Source organism: Dendrobates tinctorius, unplaced genomic scaffold (genome assembly GCF_039654945.1).
Source record: "Dendrobates tinctorius isolate UK_male_01 unplaced genomic scaffold, ASM3965494v1 ptg000196l, whole genome shotgun sequence".
In the NCBI taxonomy this organism is placed as follows: Eukaryota; Metazoa; Chordata; class Amphibia; order Anura; family Dendrobatidae; genus Dendrobates; species Dendrobates tinctorius.
In genome coordinates this window covers 16,706,954-16,726,813 of record NW_027361863.1, presented here as the reverse complement: position 1 = coordinate 16,726,813, position 19,860 = coordinate 16,706,954, and the positions used below count along the sequence as shown (strand labels likewise).

The 19,860-nt window shown below is 55.0% G+C and overlaps 1 protein-coding gene across 4 annotated transcripts in view; it reads right to left on the bottom strand.

Annotated features, from left to right (window-relative positions):
* Positions 1-19,860, bottom strand: part of LOC141056225 (uncharacterized) — a 97,660-nt gene that overhangs the window by 31,861 nt on the left and 45,939 nt on the right. For 2 of the 4 annotated variants that reach the window (XR_012221598.1, XM_073552950.1), the window contains exon 1: positions 6,823-6,977. The exons of 1 other annotated variant lie outside the window; for it this stretch is intronic. Coding sequence is in view for 2 of the 3 variants with exons in the window: in XM_073552950.1 (XP_073409051.1) it covers positions 6,823-6,932 (110 nt within the window). In the remaining variant the exon portion in view is untranslated. Of the gene's footprint in view, positions 1-6,822; positions 6,979-19,860 lie in introns of those variants that run through there. One more of the 4 variants, XM_073552949.1, reaches the window with a different exon arrangement.

The window sequence follows — 19,860 nt, the reverse complement described above, 5'->3', positions numbered from 1 at the left end:
GAGGTTCTGCCTCCAGAGACTATTATAAATAAAAAGGGCGTTACCAGTATGAGACATGTATGATCTTCTGATAATAATAATTTTATTTCTATAGCGCCAACATATTTCGCAGCACTTTACATTTCAGAGGAGACTTGTACAGACAATAGACATTACAGCATAACAATAATCACATAGATTATAACAGATACCAAGAGGAATGAGGGCCCTGCTCGCAAGCTTACAGTCTATGAGGAAAGAGGGGAGACCCGAAAAGTGGATGATAACAGTTGCTTTCATTGTTCGGACCAGCCATAGGGTAAGAATCGGGTGTTCCTGTTGCTGCATGAACCAGTTAACAGTCTTAAATATGTAACAGTACAGACACAGAGGGCTATTACATGCATAAAGCATTTGAATGAGCCACACAGGGATAATTAGGCTAATGAGTTGAACAAATACGTTTTTAGGGCACGCTTAACCCCTTTCTGACATGTGACGTACTATCCCATCTACGGGACCTGGGCCCGTATGATTGTGGACGGGATCGTACGTCATCGTGATCAGATGCGCTCATGGGGTGAGCGCCGCTGATTGCGGCCGGGTGTCAACTGATTATCACAGCTGACACTCGGCACTATGTGCCAGGGGCGGTCACGGACCGCCCTCGGAACGTTAACACCTGGCGCACACTGCGATCAAACATGATCGCAGTGTACTGAGGGCACAGGGAAGCAACGGGTAGGGAGGGGGCTCCCTTTGTGCTTCCCTGAGACCCTTGGAACAGAGCGATGTGATTGCGCTGTTCCAAGGACCTCCTCCCTGCAGACCCCCAGAACCAGCATGGCCGCGGGGGCCTTCGGGGTCCTGCAGGGAGGCGGCTTTCTCAGTGCCTGCTGAGAGCAGGCGCTGAGAACCCTATGCAGCGCCTGTCAAATTGCTGATCTGACACAGTGCACTGCAACATGTCAGATCAGCGATCTAAAGCTTTACAGTGACGTCCCCCCTGTGACAATAAAATAAAGTAAAAAAAAAAAATCAAGTGTAAAAATAATTTTTTAAAAATTCCAAAATAAATAAAAAAAATATTCCCAATAAATTATTTTATTTGTAAAAAAACAAAAACAATAAAAGTACACATATTTAGTATTGCCGCATCCGTAACGATCCGCCCTATAAAACTGTCCCACTAGTTAATACCTTTAGGCTGTGTGCCCACGTAGCGTTTTTTAAGCGTTTCTGCAGCGCTTTTAGACAAGCGTTTCTGCTGCAGAAAAGCTTAAGAACTATGCAAGCTTATATCTGGTAACCAGCTTTTCCAATCTCTGCTCTGAATCCACTCCTGTGTCTCCATTCATTGTCAGCAAGCAGTTAATCCTGAATGCTATCTATGTGTTTTCAACTATGCAAGCTTATATCTGGTATATAGTTTTTTCAACTTACTCTGCTTGTCCCCTTATGTTGTGAGGTCAAGAAACTTTTCATAGTGCTTTATGATCCATGTAGTGCTGGACATGTGTTTATTTGACCACAACATTTTATTGGGTCCTGGTGTCTCAATTTAGTGCGACTGATTAACGAGAAGAGAGAGAGCAAAAAAAAAAATCTTAGCCTTAACCTCCTATATATTCAGACATAGCTAGGGGGAGCATTTATGCACATGTAATCGAAGTACATGTATCAAAGTACTACTGGCAGTTATAACATGGCAGTTAGACAGGGCAGGAGACAGGTAAGACATTTATATACATCTACTCCCTGTACATTTGGAGTACATCAAATATATACCATATGCATTTGTGTAATTTATATCCTGGCCGCTGCATTCACACACATCCACCGCCCTGGCATTAACTCTCTACACTCCATCCATATCGGCCCCTCGCTCCTTTCCTCTCCTATGTATAGCACTCACGCTCTTTTCACATTGTTAAATTGCACAGATCCAGTCAGTCCCACCATTCAACATCAGAGACGCTCTCACAAATCACTTAACCATCTGCTCACTCTTTCTATCCTCCTTCTCCTAGTCGCTGGAGACATTGCTCCCCACCCTGGTCCCCCATGTTATAGAAAGTCAAACCCCCCCAACTGCTACACTCAGAAACCCCTCTAATCTTATTAATATTCCCTGCATGCCATCAGTCTCTCTTAATTGTGCATTTTGGAATTCTCGCTCAGTGTGTAACAAACTCTCCTTCACTCATGACTTTTTCCTTTCTAATTCTCTTAACCTTCTGGCTCTTACTGAAACCTGGATCCAGCAGCCAGACACTACCGCTGCTGCTGCTTTTTCATACGGGGGGGGGGCTACACTTCTCTCATACCCCAAGATCAGACAATAGAGCAGGTGGAGGCGTTGGTCTGCTCCTATCACCAAAATGTACATTTCAGGTTATCCCTCAACTACCCTCACTAGTCTTCCCTTCTTTTGAGGTCCATGCTGTCAGACTCTACACCCCCTTCTCCATGCGAGTGGCGGTGGTATATCGTCCTCCCGGCCCCTCCCATCAGTTCCTGGATCATTTTGCCACTTGGCTTCCACATTTTCTCTCCTGTGACACCCCTACCCTCATCATGGGAGATTTCAACATCCCCATTGCTCTTCCCCTCTCCCCATCTGCTACTCACCTTTTATCTCTAACCTCCTCGTTTGGCCTTTTGCAGCTTACTAATTCTCCATCGCACGAAGACAGTAACTCCCTCGACTTGGTCTTCTCTCGGCTTTGTGCAGTGGATGATTTTGCAAACTCCCCTCTCCCGCTCTCTGACCACAACCTTCTTTCATTCTCTATCAAGAACTGCCAGGCTGCTCAGGTCACCCCCACTGTGCAGACTTATAGAGACATACAGGCCATTAACACCCAGAAACTTATGAAGAACTTGCAGTCTTTATTGGCCCCTATCTCCTCCCTCTCATGTTCTGATTCTGCACTGAAGCATTACAATGAAACACTTCAAAGTGCCCTGGATGAATTTGCACCCCCTATACATAGAACACCACAACACAGACGGCGACAACCCTGGCACACCCTGCAAACACGTTTCCTGCAGCGGTGCTCCAGGTGTGCCGAACATCTGTGGAGAAAATCCAATCTACACGAAGATTTCATCCATTATAAGTTTATGCTTAGAACATACAACACTGCCCTTCACCTCTCCAAACAAACCTATTTCAACACCCTCATCACCTCACTGTCCAATAACCCGAAACGTCTCTTTGACACTTTTCATTCTCTACTCAATCCAAGAGTACAGGCCCCAACCATGGAGCTTCGAGCTGACGATCTGGCCAATTACTTCAAAGAAAAAATTTACCAGATTCGACAGGAAATTATCTCCCAATCCCCTCATACCATGCACTGTCCTCCCTCCCCCACTGCATCTAGCTCACTCTCTGATTCTGAACCAGTCACAGAAGAAGAAGTAAGCAGGCTCCTTGCATCTTCTCGCCCAACCACTTGCACCAGTGACCCATTTCCGTCACATCTCCTCCAGTCCCTTTCCCCTGCTGTCACCCCTCACCTAACTAAAATATTTAACCTCTCTCTCTCTCTTCTGCTATTTTTCCCTCCTCATTTAAGCATGCCATCATACATCCACTACTTAAAAAACCATCCCTCGACCAAAACTGTGCCGCTAACTATAGACCTGTCTATAATCTTCCCTTCATCTCTAAACTCCTGGAACGCCTGGTCCACTCCCGTCTTATCCGCTATCTCTCAGAAAACTCTGTTCTCGACCCTCTCCAGTCCGGTTTCCGCTCTTTAGTGAGGGCAGTTTCAGTGGAGTGTAAAGTCTGTAATGATCTGCTAACAGCTAAATCAAATGGTCATTACTCCATGCTAATTCTCTTGGATCTCTCTGCAGCACTCGACACTGTGGATCATCAGCTCCTCCTCACTATGCTCCGTTCCATTGGCCTCAAAGACACCGTTCTCTCGTGGTTCTCCTCCTATTTCTCCGACCGCTCCTTTACTGTATCTTTTGCCGGTTTCTCCTCCTCTCACCTTCCCCTTACTGTTTCTGTGAAGCCCTTGGGGGTTCAAAGTTCTCACCACACATCTAGATAAGCTCATTAGGGGGTCTAGTTTCCAAAATGGGGTCCCTTGCGGGAGGTTTCCACTGTTTAGGTACATCAGGGGCTCTCCAAACGTGACATGGCGCCCCATCCCAATTCCAGCCAATTTTCCATTGAAAAAGTCAAACGGCGCTCCTCCCCTTCCGAGCTCTGCCATGCACTGAAACAGTGGTTCCCCCCACATATCAGGTGTCAGCGTACTCAGGACAAATTGCACAATAACTTTTGCAGTCCAATTTCTCCAGTTACCTTTGGGAAAATAAAAAAAATTGACCTGAAGTAATTTTTTTGTGAAAAAAAAGTTAAATGTTCATTTTTTTTTTTAAACATTAAACACCTGAATGGTTAATAAACATATCGAATGTGGTTCTGAGCACCTTGAGGGGTGCAGTTTTTAGAATGGTGTCACTTTTGTGTATTATCTATTATATAGACCCCTCAAAGTGGCTTCAAATGTGATGTGGTTCCTAAAAAAAATGGTGTTGTAAAAACGAGAAACCGGTGGTGTAACTTTTAACCCTTATAACTTCCTAACAAAAACTAATTTTGGTTCCAAAATTGTGCTGATGTAAAGTAGACATGTGGGAAATGTTACTTATTAATTTTTTGTGTGCCATATCTCTGTGATTTAACTGAAATAAAAATTCAAAGTTGGAAAATTGCAACATTTTCAAAATTTTCGCCAAATTTCCATTTTTTTCACAAATAAACGCAAGTTACATGAATGAAATTTTACCACTAACATGAAGTACAATATGTCACGAGAAAACAATGTTAGAATCACTGGGATCCATGGAAGCGTTCCAGAGTTATTACCTCATAAAGGGACAGTGGTTGGGGATAAAGGGGTTTAAACTGCGGGGATTGGGGAATAATCGTATGAACCTGGGTAGTGCATTCCAAAGAATTGTCGCAGCACATGGAAAGTCTTGGAGACGGGAGTGGGAGGTTCTGATTATTGAGGATGCTAACCTCAAGTCATCAGCAGAACGGAGGGCACGGGTAGGGTGGTATACTGAAACAAGGGAGGAGATGTAGGGTGGTGCTGAGCCATGGAGAGCTTTGTGGGTGAGGGTAGTAAGTTTATACTGAATTCTGGAGTGGATGGGTAGCCAGTGTAATGATTGGCACAAGGTAGAGGCATCGGTGTAACGATTGATGAGGAATATGATCCTGGCTGCAGCATTCAGGACAGATTGGAGAGGGGAGAGTTTGGTAAGAGGGAGATCGATTAGAAGAGAGTTACAATAGTCCAGAAGAGAATGATTAAGAGAAACAGTCAGAGTTTTGCAGAGTCGAAAGTAAGAAAAAGTCGAATTCTAGAAATGTTTTTGAGGTGCAGATAACAAGAGCGAGCCAGTGATCGAATGTGGGGGACAAAGGAAAGCTCGGAATCAAGTATGACCCCAAGACAGCGGGCATGTTGCTGGGGAGTAACAGTAGAACCACTCATGGAAATAGCAATGTCGGGCATAGGTAGGTTAGTGGTGGGAGGAAACACGAGGAGTTCAGTTTTTGACACTGGTAATGCCTCCTCTCATTTACAATGATCTCTGGAGGCAGATTCTCAGGGAGATCTACGTCCAGCCCATAGCTCTTAACACCTAATTTGAATATTAAGAAAAACTTGGATTTCTCAGTAAGAAGACATCGGATCACAGATATCAAGGCATCATTTTATTCAGCTCCCTATGACCTTCATGTCCACATAGGTGGCTGAGGAGGACTGATCCTACTGACAAGTTTTCTTTAAGGCCACATGCACACATCCAGTATTTGGTGAGTTTTTCACCCCAGTATTTGTAAGCCAAAACCAGGAGTGGGCGAAAAATGAAGAAATGGTGGAAATGTTTCTATTATGCTTTTCCTTTGATTGTTCCTCTCCTGGTTTTGGCTTACAAATACTCAATGTTTGCACATGGCCTGAGATGCCGACTCAGTTGCAGGATTTTCCCAGGTGGCGCCGCTTCAGGAAAAATACCAGCAGTCATTTTCCTCAGGTGACTTCGCTGCTGTTCTTTTGGCGGCGACATCACTGGTGTCTTTTACTCTATACTGTGCATGTAGCGAGCAGGCGGCCTCCTGGCAGTCGCCCAGAGAAGGAGCAGCTCACTTCTATTAATGGTTTCCAAACCCTGATGCAGTAAAAGAAGTAACATAAGACGGCACACGGCACCGCGATGTCGCTCCTACACTGCGGGGCGCTGCGCTCATTCATGAGGCTTCACAGGAGGAATCTGCCGACAATCACACACCGCAGATAGATGAGAGAGAGGCTCACAGGCTGCAGACGAAGCCTCGCCACGGCGGGCTATTAAATAAGCACTTTATTCACCTTTAACCGGTGTGCTGCCTCCATTTTGTATCAGATAGATAAATAGATAGAATACAGATAGATAGATAACAGATAGATGATAGATAATAGATAACTGATAGATAATAGATAACTGATAGATAATAGATAACTGATAGATAATAGATAACTGATAGATATCAGAAAGATAATATAGACAAATAGCTGACAGATATGTGGTGAATACTGAGGTATTAGGTGCCTCCACACCGTGTGCCTCTATAGCCCTGATGTGAGGTGACCTGCACCCTATACACCTGGAGTCTCTGTACATGTGACAGACACAGACGTCTCCATACACACAGGGGACAGATGTTGTCGGCAGTGACCGCGGTGCTCGGGTCTCGGCGCCGTTCACACTGTGACTCCAGGGTCAGCGCGCACATTTCACCACCTGCCACATAGTTACCTCTCCCCGCGCCCCGGAAGGTAAATATCAGCGGGACCCGGAAGTGCAGGCGGCGGCTTCTCTGCGACTGACTGACCAGTCCGGCGACCCGGAAGTGTCGCTGCCGCCATTTTGTCTGTCCCCCTTTTTGGGGGGCGCTGTTGCTAGGCGTCACTGCTGCATGCCCCCCACCATACATATACAATAAAGCTGTGCTGCCACTCGTGTCCTATGTGCTGTCTCCGGCCTCTACAGCCTTGTGCAGTGCACTCCACATACACTATGGAGGACCAGGTGCTGCCCCCACACAGCTCACCCACCTGGAGAGTGACCCCTCAATTCTCTACCAGGTACTGCCCCCAAACACCTGACACCCACCAGGAGAGTGACCCCTCCATTCTCTACCAGGTACTGCCCCCACACACCTGACACCCACCAGGAGAGTGACCCCTCCATTCTCTACCAGGTAGTGCCCCCAAACACCTGACACCCACCAGGAGAGTGACCCCTCCATTCTCTACCAGGTAGTGCCCCCAAACAGCTGACACCCACCAGGAGAGTGACCCCTCCATTCTCTATCAGGTGCTGCCCCCACACAGCTCACACCCACCAGGAGTGTGACCCCTCGATTCTCTACCAGGTGCTGCTCCCAGACAGCTGACACCCACCAGGAGAGTGACCCCTCCATTCTCTATCAGGTGCTGCCCCCACACAGCTCACACCCACCAGGAGTGTGACCCCTCGATTCTCTACCAGGTGCTGCTCCCAAACAGCTGACACCCACCAGGAGAGTGACCCCTCCATTCTCTACCAGGTGCTGCCCCCACACAGCTCACACCCACCAGGAGTGTGACCCCTCGATTCTCTACCAGGTGCTGCTCCCAAACAGCTGACACCCACCAGGAGAGTGACCCCTCCATTCTCTATCAGGTGCTGCCCCCACACAGCTCACACCCACCAGGAAAGTGACCCCTCCATTCTCTATCAGGTGCTGCCCCCACACAGCTCACACCCACCAGGAGAGTGACCCCTCCATTCTCTACCAGGTGCTGCCCCCACACAGCTCACACCCACCAGGAGAGTGGCCCCTCTATTCTCTACCAGGTGCTGCCCCCAAACAGCTGACACCCACCAGGAGAGTGACCCCTCCATTCTCTACCAGGTGCTGCCCCCACACAGCTCACACCCACCAGGAGAGTGACCCCTCCATTCTCTACCAGGTGCTGCCCCCACACAGCTGACACCCACCAGGAGAGTGACCCCTCCATTCTCTACCAGGTGCTGCCCCCACACAGCTCACACCCACCAGGAGAGTGACCCCTCCATTCTCTACCAGGTGCTGCCCCCACACAGCTGACACCCACCAGGAGAGTGACCCCTCCATTCTCTACCAGGTGCTGCCCCCACACAGCTCACACCCACCAGGAGAGTGACCCCTCCATTCTCTACCAGGTACTGCCCCCACACAGCTCACACCCACCAGGAGAGTGACCCCTCCATTCTCTACCAGGTGCTGCCCCCACACAGCTCACACCCACCAGGAGAGTGACCACTCCATTCTCTACCAGGTGCTGCCCCCACACAGCTCACACCCACCAGGAGAGTGACCCCTCCATTCTCTACCAGGTGCTGCCCCACACAGCTGACACCCACCAGGAGAGTGACCCCTCCATTCTCTACCAGGTGCTGCCCCCACACAGCTCACACCCACCAGGAGAGTTACCACTCCATTCTCTACCAGGTGCTGCCCCCACACAGCTGACACCCACCAGGAGAGTGAACCCTCCATTCTCTACCAGGTGCTGCCCCCACACAGCTCACACCCACCAGGAGAGTGACCCTCCATTCTCTACCAGGTGCTGCCCCCACACAGCTGACACCCACCAGGAGAGTGACCCCTCCATTCTCTACCAGGTGCTGTCCCCACACAGCTCACACCCACCAGGAGAGTGACCCCTCCATTCTCTACCAGGTGCTGCCCCCACACAGCTGACACCCACCAGGAGAGTGACCCCTCCATTCTCTACCAGGTGCTGCCCCCACACAGCTGACACCCACCAGGAGAGTGACCCCTCCATTCTCTACCAGGTGCTGCCCCCAAACAGCTGACACACACCAGGAGAGTGACCACTCTATTCTCTACCAGGTGCTGCCCCCACACAGCTGACACCCACCAGGAGAGTGACCCCTACATTCTCTACCAGGTGCTGCCTCCACACAGCTCACACCCACCAGGAGAGTGGCCCCTCCATTCTCTACCAGGTGCTGCCCCCACACAGCTCACACCCACCAGGAGAGTGACTCCTCCATTCTCTACCAGGTGCTGCCCCCAAACAGCTGACACCCACCAGGAGAGTGACTCCTCCATTCTCTACCAGGTGCTGCCCCCACACAGCTCACACCCACCAGGAGAGTGGCCCCTCCATTCTCTACCAGGTGCTGCCCCCACACAGCTCACACCCACCAGGAGAGTGACCCCTCCATTCTCTACCAGGTGCTGCCCTCACACAGCTCACACCCACCAGGAGAGTGACCCCTCCATTCTCTACCAGGTGCTGCCCCCACACAACTGACACCCACTAGGAGAGTGACCCCTCCATTCTCTACCAGGTACTGCCCCCACACAGCTCACACCCACCAGGAGAGTGGCCCCTCCATTCTCTACCAGGTGCTGCCCCCACACAGCTCACACCCACCAGGAGAGTGACCCCTCCATTCTCTACCAGGTGCTGCCCTCACACAGCTCACACCCACCAGGAGAGTGACCCCTCCATTCTCTACCAGGTGCTGCCACCACACAGCTGACACCCACTAGGAGAGTGACCCCTCCATTCTCTACCAGGTGCTGTCCCCACACAGCTCACACCCACCAGGAGAGTGACCCCTCCATTCTCTACCAGGTGCTGCCACCACACAGCTGACACCCACTAGGAGAGTGACCCCTCCATTCTCTACCAGGTGCTGCCCCCACACAGCTCACACCCACCAGGAGAGTGGCCCCTCCATTCTCTACCAGGTGCTGCCCCCACACAGCTCACACCCACCAGGAGAGTGGCCCCTCCATTCTCTACCAGGTGCTGCCCCCACACAGCTCACACCCACCAGGAGAGTGACCCCTCCATTCTCTACCAGGTGCTGCCCTCACACAGCTCACACCCACCAGGAGAGTGACCCCTCCATTCTCTACCAGGTGCTGCCCCCACACAGCTCACACCCACCAGGAGAGTGGCCCCTCCATTCTCTACCAGGTGCTGCCCCCACACAGCTCACACCCACCAGGAGAGTGACCCCTCCATTCTCTACCAGGTGCTGCCCTCACACAGCTCACACCCACCAGGAGAGTGGCCCCTCCATTCTCTACCAGGTGCTGCCCCCACACAGCTCACACCCACCAGGAGAGTGGCCCCTCCATTCTCTACCAGGTGCTGCCCCCACACAGCTGACACCCACTAGGAGAGTGACCCCTCCATTCTCTACCAGGTACTGCCCCCACACAGCTCACACCCACCAGGAGAGTGGCCCCTCCATTCTCTACCAGGTGCTGCCCCCACACAGCTCACACCCACCAGGAGAGTGACCCCTCCATTCTCTACCAGGTGCTGCCCTCACACAGCTCACACCCACCAGGAGAGTGACCCCTCCATTCTCTACCAGGTACTGCCCCCACACAGCTCACACCCACCAGGAGAGTGACCCCTCCATTCTCTACCAGGTGCTGCCCCCACACAGCTCACACCCACCAGGAGAGTGACCACTCCATTCTCTACCAGGTGCTGCCCCCACACAGCTGACACCCACCAGGAGAATGACCCCTCCATTCTCTACCAGGTGCTGCCCCCACACAGCTGACACCCACCAGGAGAGTGACCCCTCCATTCTCTACCAGGTGCTGCCCCCACACAGCTGACACCCACCAGGAGAGTGACCCCTCCATTCTCTACCAGGTGCTGCCCCCACACAGCTCACACCCACCAGGAGAGTTACCACTCCATTCTCTACCAGGTGCTGCCCCCACACAGCTGACACCCACCAGGAGAGTGAACCCTCCATTCTCTACCAGGTGCTACCCCCACACAGCTCACACCCACCAGGAGAGTGACCCTCCATTCTCTACCAGGTGCTGCCCCCACACAGCTGACACCCACCAGGAGAGTGACCCCTCCATTCTCTACCAGGTGCTGTCCCCACACAGCTCACACCCACCAGGAGAGTGACCCCTCCATTCTCTACCAGGTGCTGCCCCCACACAGCTGACACCCACCAGGAGAGTGACCCCTCCATTCTCTACCAGGTGCTGCCCCCACACAGCTGACACCCACCAGGAGAGTGACCCCTCCATTCTCTACCAGGTGCTGCCCCCAAACAGCTGACACCCACCAGGAGAGTGACCACTCTATTCTCTACCAGGTGCTGCCCCCACACAGCTGACACCCACCAGGAGAGTGACCCCTACATTCTCTACCAGGTGCTGCCTCCACACAGCTCACACCCACCAGGAGAGTGGCCCCTCCATTCTCTACCAGGTGCTGCCCCCAAACAGCTGACACCCACCAGGAGAGTGACTCCTCCATTCTCTACCAGGTGCTGCCCCCACACAGCTCACACCCACCAGGAGAGTGACTCCTCCATTCTCTACCAGGTGCTGCCCCCAAACAGCTGACACCCACCAGGAGAGTGACTCCTCCATTCTCTACCAGGTGCTGCCCCCACACAGCTCACACCCACCAGGAGAGTGGCCCCTCCATTCTCTACCAGGTGCTGCCCCCACACAGCTCACACCCACCAGGAGAGTGACCCCTCCATTCTCTACCAGGTGCTGCCCTCACACAGCTCACACCCACCAGGAGAGTGACCCCTCCATTCTCTACCAGGTGCTGCCCCCACACAGCTGACACCCACCAGGAGAGTGACCCCTCCATTCTCTACCAGGTGCTGCCCTCACACAGCTCACACCCACCAGGAGAGTGACCCCTCCATTCTCTACCAGGTGCTGCCCCCACACAGCTCACACCCACCAGGAGAGTGACCCCTCCATTCTCTACCAGGTGCTGCCCTCACACAGCTCACACCCACCAGGAGAGTGACCCCTCCATTCTCTACCAGGTACTGCCCCCACACAGCTCACACCCACCAGGAGAGTGACCCCTCCATTCTCTACCAGGTGCTGCCCTCACACAGCTCACACCCACCAGGAGAGTGACCCCTCCATTCTCTACCAGGTGCTGCCCCCACACAGCTGACACCCACTAGGAGAGTGACCCCTCCATTCTCTACCAGGTGCTGCCCCCACACAGCTCACACCCACCAGGAGAGTGGCCCCTCCATTCTCTACCAGGTGCTGCCCCCACACAGCTCACACCCACCAGGAGAGTGACCCCTCCATTCTCTACCAGGTGCTGCCCTCACACAGCTCACACCCACCAGGAGAGTGACCCCTCCATTCTCTACCAGGTGCTGCCACCACACAGCTGACACCCACTAGGAGAGTGACTCCTCCATTCTCTACCAGGTGCTGCCCCCACACAGCTCACACCCACCAGGAGAGTGGCCCCTCCATTCTCTACCAGGTGCTGCCCCCACACAGCTCACACCCACCAGGAGAGTGGCCCCTCCATTCTCTACCAGGTGCTGCCCCCACACAGCTCACACCCACCAGGAGAGTGACCCCTCCATTCTCTACCAGGTGCTGCCCTCACACAGCTCACACCCACCAGGAGAGTGACCCCTCCATTCTCTACCAGGTGCTGCCCCCACACAGCTGACACCCACTAGGAGAGTGACCCCTCCATTCTCTACCAGGTACTGCCCCCACAGCTCACACCCACCAGGAGAGTGGCCCCTCCATTCTCTACCAGGTGCTGCCCCCACACAGCTCACACCCACCAGGAGAGTGACCCCTCCATTCTCTACCAGGTGCTGCCCCCACACAGCTGACACCCACCAGGAGAGTGACCCCTCCATTCTCTACCAGGTGCTGCCCCCACACAGCTCACACCCACCAGGAGAGTGACCCCTCCATTCTCTACCAGGTGCTGCCCCCACACAGCTGACACCCACTAGGAGAGTGACTCCTCCATTCTCTACCAGGTGCTGCCCCCACACAGCTCACACCCACCAGGAGAGTGGCCCCTCCATTCTCTACCAGGTGCTGCCCCCACACAGCTCACACCCACCAGGAGAGTGACCCCTCCATTCTCTACCAGGTGCTGCCCTCACACAGCTCACACCCACCAGGAGAGTGACCCCTCCATTCTCTACCAGGTACTGCCCCCACACAGCTGACACCCACCAGGAGAGTGACCCCTCCATTCTCTACCAGGTGCTGCCCCCACACAGCTGACACCCACTAGGAGAGTGACCACTCCATTCTCTACCAGGTGCTGCCCCCACACAGCTGACACCCACCAGGAGAGTGACCACTCCATTCTCTACCAGGTGCTGCCCCCACACAGCTCACACCCACCAGGAGAGTGACCCCTCCATTCTCTACCAGGTGCTGCCCCCACACAGCTCACACCCACCAGGAGAGTGACCCCTCCATTCTCTACCAGGTGCTGCCCCCACACAGCTGACACCCACTAGGAGAGTGACCACTCCATTCTCTACCAGGTGCTGCCCCCACACAGCTGACACCCACCAGGAGAGTGACCACTCCATTCTCTACCAGGTGCTGCCCCCACACAGCTCACACCCACCAGGAGAGTGACCCCTCCATTCTCTACCAGGTGCTGCCCCCACACAGCTCACACCCACCAGGAGAGTGACCCCTCCATTCTCTACCAGGTGCTGCCCCCACCCAGCTGACACCCACCAGGAGAGTGACCCCTCCATTCTCTACCAGGTGCTGCCCCCACACAGCTCACACCCACCAGGAGAGTGACCCCTCCATTCTCTACCAGGTGCTGCCCCCACACAGCTCACACCCACCAGGAGAGTGACCACTCCATTCTCTACCAGGTACTGCCCCCACACAGCTGACACCCACCAGGAGAGTGACCCCTCCATTCTCTACCAGGTGATGCCCCCACACAGCTCACACCCACCAGGAGGCTCTGACCCCTCCATTCTCTACCAGGTGCTGTCCCCACACAGCTCATACCCACCAGGAGAGTGACCCCTCCATTCTCTTCCAGGTGCTGCCCCCCACACAGCTGACACCCACCAGGAGAGTGACCCCTCCATTCTCTACCAGGTGCTGCCCCCACACAGCTCACACCCACCAGGAGAGTGACCCCCTCCATTCTCTGCCAGGTGCTGCCCCCACACAGCTCACACCCACCAGGAGAGTGACCCCTCCATTCTCTACCAGGTGCTGTCCCCACACAGCTCATACCCACCAGGAGAGTGACCCCTCCATTCTCTTCCAGGTACTGCCCCCACACAGCTGACACCCACCAGGAGAGTGACCCCTCCATTCTCTACCAGGTGCTGCCCCCACACAGCTCACACCCACCAGGAGAGTGACTCCTCCATTCTCTACCAGGTGCTGTCCCCACACAGCTCATACCCACCAGGAGAGTGACCCCTCCATTCTCTTCCAGGTACTGCCCCCACACAACTGACACCCACCAGGAGGCTCTGACCCCTCCATTCTCTACCAGGTGCTGTCCCCACACAGCTCATACCCACCAGGAAAGTGACCCCTCCATTCTCTACCAGGTACTACCCCCACACAACTGACACCCACCAGGAGAGTGACCCCTCCATTCTCTGCCAGGTGCTGCCCCCACACAGCTCACACCCACCAGGAGGCTCTGACCCCTCCATTCTCTACCAGGTTCTGCCCTCACACAGCTCATACCCACCAGGAGAGTGACCCCTCCTTTCTCTACCAGGTACTACCCCCCACACAACTGACACCCACCAGGAGAGTGACCCCTCCATTCTCTACCAGGTGCTGCCCCCACACAGCTGACACCCACCAGAAGAGTGACCCCTCCATTCTCTACCAGGTACTGCCCCCAAACAGCTGACACCCACCAGGAGAGTGACCACTCCATTCTCTACCAGGTGCTGCCCCCACACAGCTGACACCCACCAGGAGAGTGACCCCTCCATTCTCTACCAGGTAATGCCCCCAAACAGCTGACACCCACCAGGAGAGTGACCACTCCATTCTCTACCAGGTACTGCCCCCAAACAGCTGACACCCACCAGGAGAGTGACCACTCCATTCTCTACCAGGTGCTGCCCCCACACAGCTGACACCCACCAGGAGAGTGACCCCTCCATTCTCTACCAGGTGCTGCCCCCACACAGCTGACACCCACCAGGAGAGTGACCCCTCCATTCTCTGCCAGGTGCTGCCCCCACACAGCTCACACCCACCAGGAGGCTCTGACCCCTCCATTCTCTACCAGGTGCTGTCCCAACACAGCTCATACCCACCAGGAGAGTGACCCCTCCATTCTCTACCAGGTACTACCCCCACACAACTGACACCCACCAGGAGAGTGACCCCTCCATTCTCTACCAGGTTCTGACTTCACACAGCTCATACCCACCAGGAGAGTGACCCCTCCATTCTCTACCAGGTACTACCCCCCCCACACAACTGACACCCACCAGGAGAATGACCCCTCCATTCTCTATCAGGTTCTGCCCCCACACAGCTGACACCCACCAGGAGAGTGACCCCTCCATTCTCTACCAGGTGCTGCCCCCACACAGCTGACACCCACCAGGAGAGTGACCCCTCCATTCTCTACCAGGTACTGCCCCCAAACAGCTGACACCCACCAGGAGAGTGACCACTCCATTCTCTACCAGGTGCTGCCCCCACACAGCTGACACCCACCAGGAGAGTGACCCCTCCATTCTCTACCAGGTAGTGCCCCCAAACAGCTGACACCCACCAGGAGAGTGACCACTCCATTCTCTACCAGGTACTGCCCCCAAACAGCTGACACCCACCAGGAGAGTGACCACTCCATTCTCTACCAGGTGCTGCCCCCACACAGCTGACACCCACCAGGAGAGTGACCCCTCCATTCTCTACCAGGTGCTGCCCCCACACAGCTGACACCCACCAGGAGAGTGATTCCTCCATTCTCTACCAGGTGCTGCCCCCACACAGCTGACACCCACCAGGAGAGTGACCCCTCCATTCTCTATCAGGTGCTGCCCCCACACAGCTGACACCCACCAGGAGAGTGACCCCTCCATTCTCTACCAGGAGCTGCCCCCACACAGCTCACACCCACCAGGAGAGTGACCCCTCCATTCTCTACCAGGTGCTGCCCCCACACAGCTAACACCCACCAGGAGAGTGACCCCTCCATTCTCTATCAGGTGCTGCCCTCAAACAGCTGACACCCACCAGGAGAGTGACCCCTCCATTCTCTATCAGGTGCTGCCCTCAAACAGCTCACACCCACCAGGAGAGTGACCCCTCCATTCTCTATCAGGTGCTGCCCTCAAACAGCTCACACCCACCAGGAGGCTCTGACCCCTCCATTCTCTACCAGGTTCTGCCCTCACACAGCTCATACCCACCAGGAGAGTGACCCCTCCTTTCTCTACCAGGTACTACCCCCCACACAACTGACACCCACCAGGAGAGTGACCCCTCCATTCTCTACCAGGTGCTGCCCCCACACAGCTGACACCCACCAGAAGAGTGACCCCTCCATTCTCTACCAGGTACTGCCCCCAAACAGCTGACACCCACCAGGAGAGTGACCACTCCATTCTCTACCAGGTGCTGCCCCCACACAGCTGACACCCACCAGGAGAGTGACCCCTCCATTCTCTACCAGGTAATGCCCCCAAACAGCTGACACCCACCAGGAGAGTGACCACTCCATTCTCTACCAGGTACTGCCCCCAAACAGCTGACACCCACCAGGAGAGTGACCACTCCATTCTCTACCAGGTGCTGCCCCCACACAGCTGACACCCACCAGGAGAGTGACCCCTCCATTCTCTACCAGGTGCTGCCCCCACACAGCTGACACCCACCAGGAGAGTGACCCCTCCATTCTCTGCCAGGTGCTGCCCCCACACAGCTCACACCCACCAGGAGGCTCTGACCCCTCCATTCTCTACCAGGTGCTGTCCCAACACAGCTCATACCCACCAGGAGAGTGACCCCTCCATTCTCTACCAGGTACTACCCCCACACAACTGACACCCACCAGGAGAGTGACCCCTCCATTCTCTACCAGGTTCTGACTTCACACAGCTCATACCCACCAGGAGAGTGACCCCTCCATTCTCTACCAGGTACTACCCCCCCCACACAACTGACACCCACCAGGAGAATGACCCCTCCATTCTCTATCAGGTTCTGCCCCCACACAGCTGACACCCACCAGGAGAGTGACCCCTCCATTCTCTACCAGGTGCTGCCCCCACACAGCTGACACCCACCAGGAGAGTGACCCCTCCATTCTCTACCAGGTACTGCCCCCAAACAGCTGACACCCACCAGGAGAGTGACCACTCCATTCTCTACCAGGTGCTGCCCCCACACAGCTGACACCCACCAGGAGAGTGACCCCTCCATTCTCTACCAGGTAGTGCCCCCAAACAGCTGACACCCACCAGGAGAGTGACCACTCCATTCTCTACCAGGTACTGCCCCCAAACAGCTGACACCCACCAGGAGAGTGACCACTCCATTCTCTACCAGGTGCTGCCCCCACACAGCTGACACCCACCAGGAGAGTGACCCCTCCATTCTCTACCAGGTGCTGCCCCCACACAGCTGACACCCACCAGGAGAGTGATTCCTCCATTCTCTACCAGGTGCTGCCCCCACACAGCTGACACCCACCAGGAGAGTGACCCCTCCATTCTCTATCAGGTGCTGCCCCCACACAGCTGACACCCACCAGGAGAGTGACCCCTCCATTCTCTACCAGGAGCTGCCCCCACACAGCTCACACCCACCAGGAGAGTGACCCCTCCATTCTCTACCAGGTGCTGCCCCCACACAGCTAACACCCACCAGGAGAGTGACCCCTCCATTCTCTATCAGGTGCTGCCCTCAAACAGCTGACACCCACCAGGAGAGTGACCCCTCCATTCTCTATCAGGTGCTGCCCTCAAACAGCTCACACCCACCAGGAGAGTGACCCCTCCATTCTCTATCAGGTGCTGCCCTCAAACAGCTCACACCCACCAGGAGAGTGACCCCTCCATTCTCTACCAGGTGCTGCCCCCAAACAGCTGACACCCACCAGGAGAGTGACCCCTCCATTCTCTACCAGGTGCTGCCCCCACACAGCTCACACCCACCAGGAGAGTGACCCCTCCATTCTCTACCAGGTGCTGCCTCTACACAGCTCACACCCACCAGGAGAGTGACCCCTCCATTCTCTACCAGGTGCTGCCCCCAAACAGCTGACACCCACCAGGAGAGTGACCCCTCCATTCTCTATCAGGTGCTGCCCCCACACAGCTCACACCCACCAGGAGAGTGACCCCTCCATTCTCTACCAGGTGCTGCCCCTACACAGCTCACACCCACCAGGAGAGTGACCCCTCCATTCTCTACCAGGTGCTGCCTCTACACAGCTCACACCCACCAGGAGAGTGACCACTCCATTCTCTATCAGGTGCTGCCCTCAAACAGCTGACACCCACCAGGAGAGTGACCCCTCCATTCTCTACCAGGTGCTGCCCCCACACAGCTCACACCCACCAGGAGAGTGACCACTCCATTATCTACCAGGTGCTGCCCCCACACAGCTGACACCCACCAGGAGAGTGACCCCTCCATTCTCTACCAGGTGCTGCCCCCAAACAGCTGACACCCACCAGGAGAGTGACCACTCCATTCTCTACCAGGTGCTGCCCCCACACAGCTGACACCCACCAGGAGAGTGACCCCTCCATTCTCTACCAGGTGCTGCCTCCACACAGCTCACACCCACCAGGAGAGTGACCCCTCCATTCTCTACCAGGTGCTGCCCCCACACAGCTGACACCCACCAGGAGAGTGACTCCTCCATTCTCTACCAGGTACTGCCCCCACACAGCCGACACCCAGCAGGAGAGTGACTCCTCCATTCTCTACCAGGTGCTGCCCCCACACAGCTGACACCCACCAGGAGAGTGACCCCTCCATTCTCTACCAGGTGCTGCCCCCCACACAGCTAACACCCACCAGGAGAGTGACCCCTCCATTCTCTACCAGGTGCTGCCCCCACACAGCTGACACCCACCAGGAGAGTGACCCCTCCATTCTCTACCAGGTGCTGCCCCCAAACAGCTGACACCCACCAGGAGAGTGACCACTCCATTCTCTACCAGGTGCTGCCCCCACACAGCTGACACCCACCAGGAGAGTGACCCCTACATTCTCTACCAGGTGCTGCCTCCACACAGCTCACACCCACCAGGAGAGTGGCCCCTCCATTCTCTACCAGGTGCTGCCCCCAAACAGCTGACACCCACTAGGAGAGTGACCACTCCATTCTCTACCAGGTGCTGCCCCCACACAGCTCACACCCACCAGGAGAGTGACCCCTCCATTCTCTACCAGGTGCTGCCCCCACACAGCTTACACCCACCAGGAGAGTGACCCCTCCATTCTCTACCAGGTGCTGCCCCCACACAGCTCACACCCACCAGGAGAGTGACCACTCCATTCTCTACCAGGTGCTGCCCCCACACAGCTGACACCCACCAGGAGAGTGACCCCTCCATTCTCTACCAGGTGCTGCCCCCACACAGCTGACACCCACCAGGAGAGTGACCCCTCCATTCTCTATCAGGTGCTGCCCCCAAACAGCTGACACCCACCATGAGAGTTACCACTCCATTCTCTACCAGGTGCTGCCTCTACACAGCTCACACCCACCAGGAGAGTGACCACTCCATTCTCTACCAGGTTCTGCCCCCACACAGCTGACACCCACCAGGAGAGTGACCACTCCATTATCTACCAGGTGCTGCCCCCACACAGCTGACACCCACCAGGAGAGTGACCCCTCCATTCTCTACCAGGTGCTGCCCCCAAACAGCTGACACCTACCAGGAGAGTGACCACTCCATTCTCTATCAGGTGCTGCCCCCACACAGCTGACACCCACCAGGAGAGTGACCCCTACA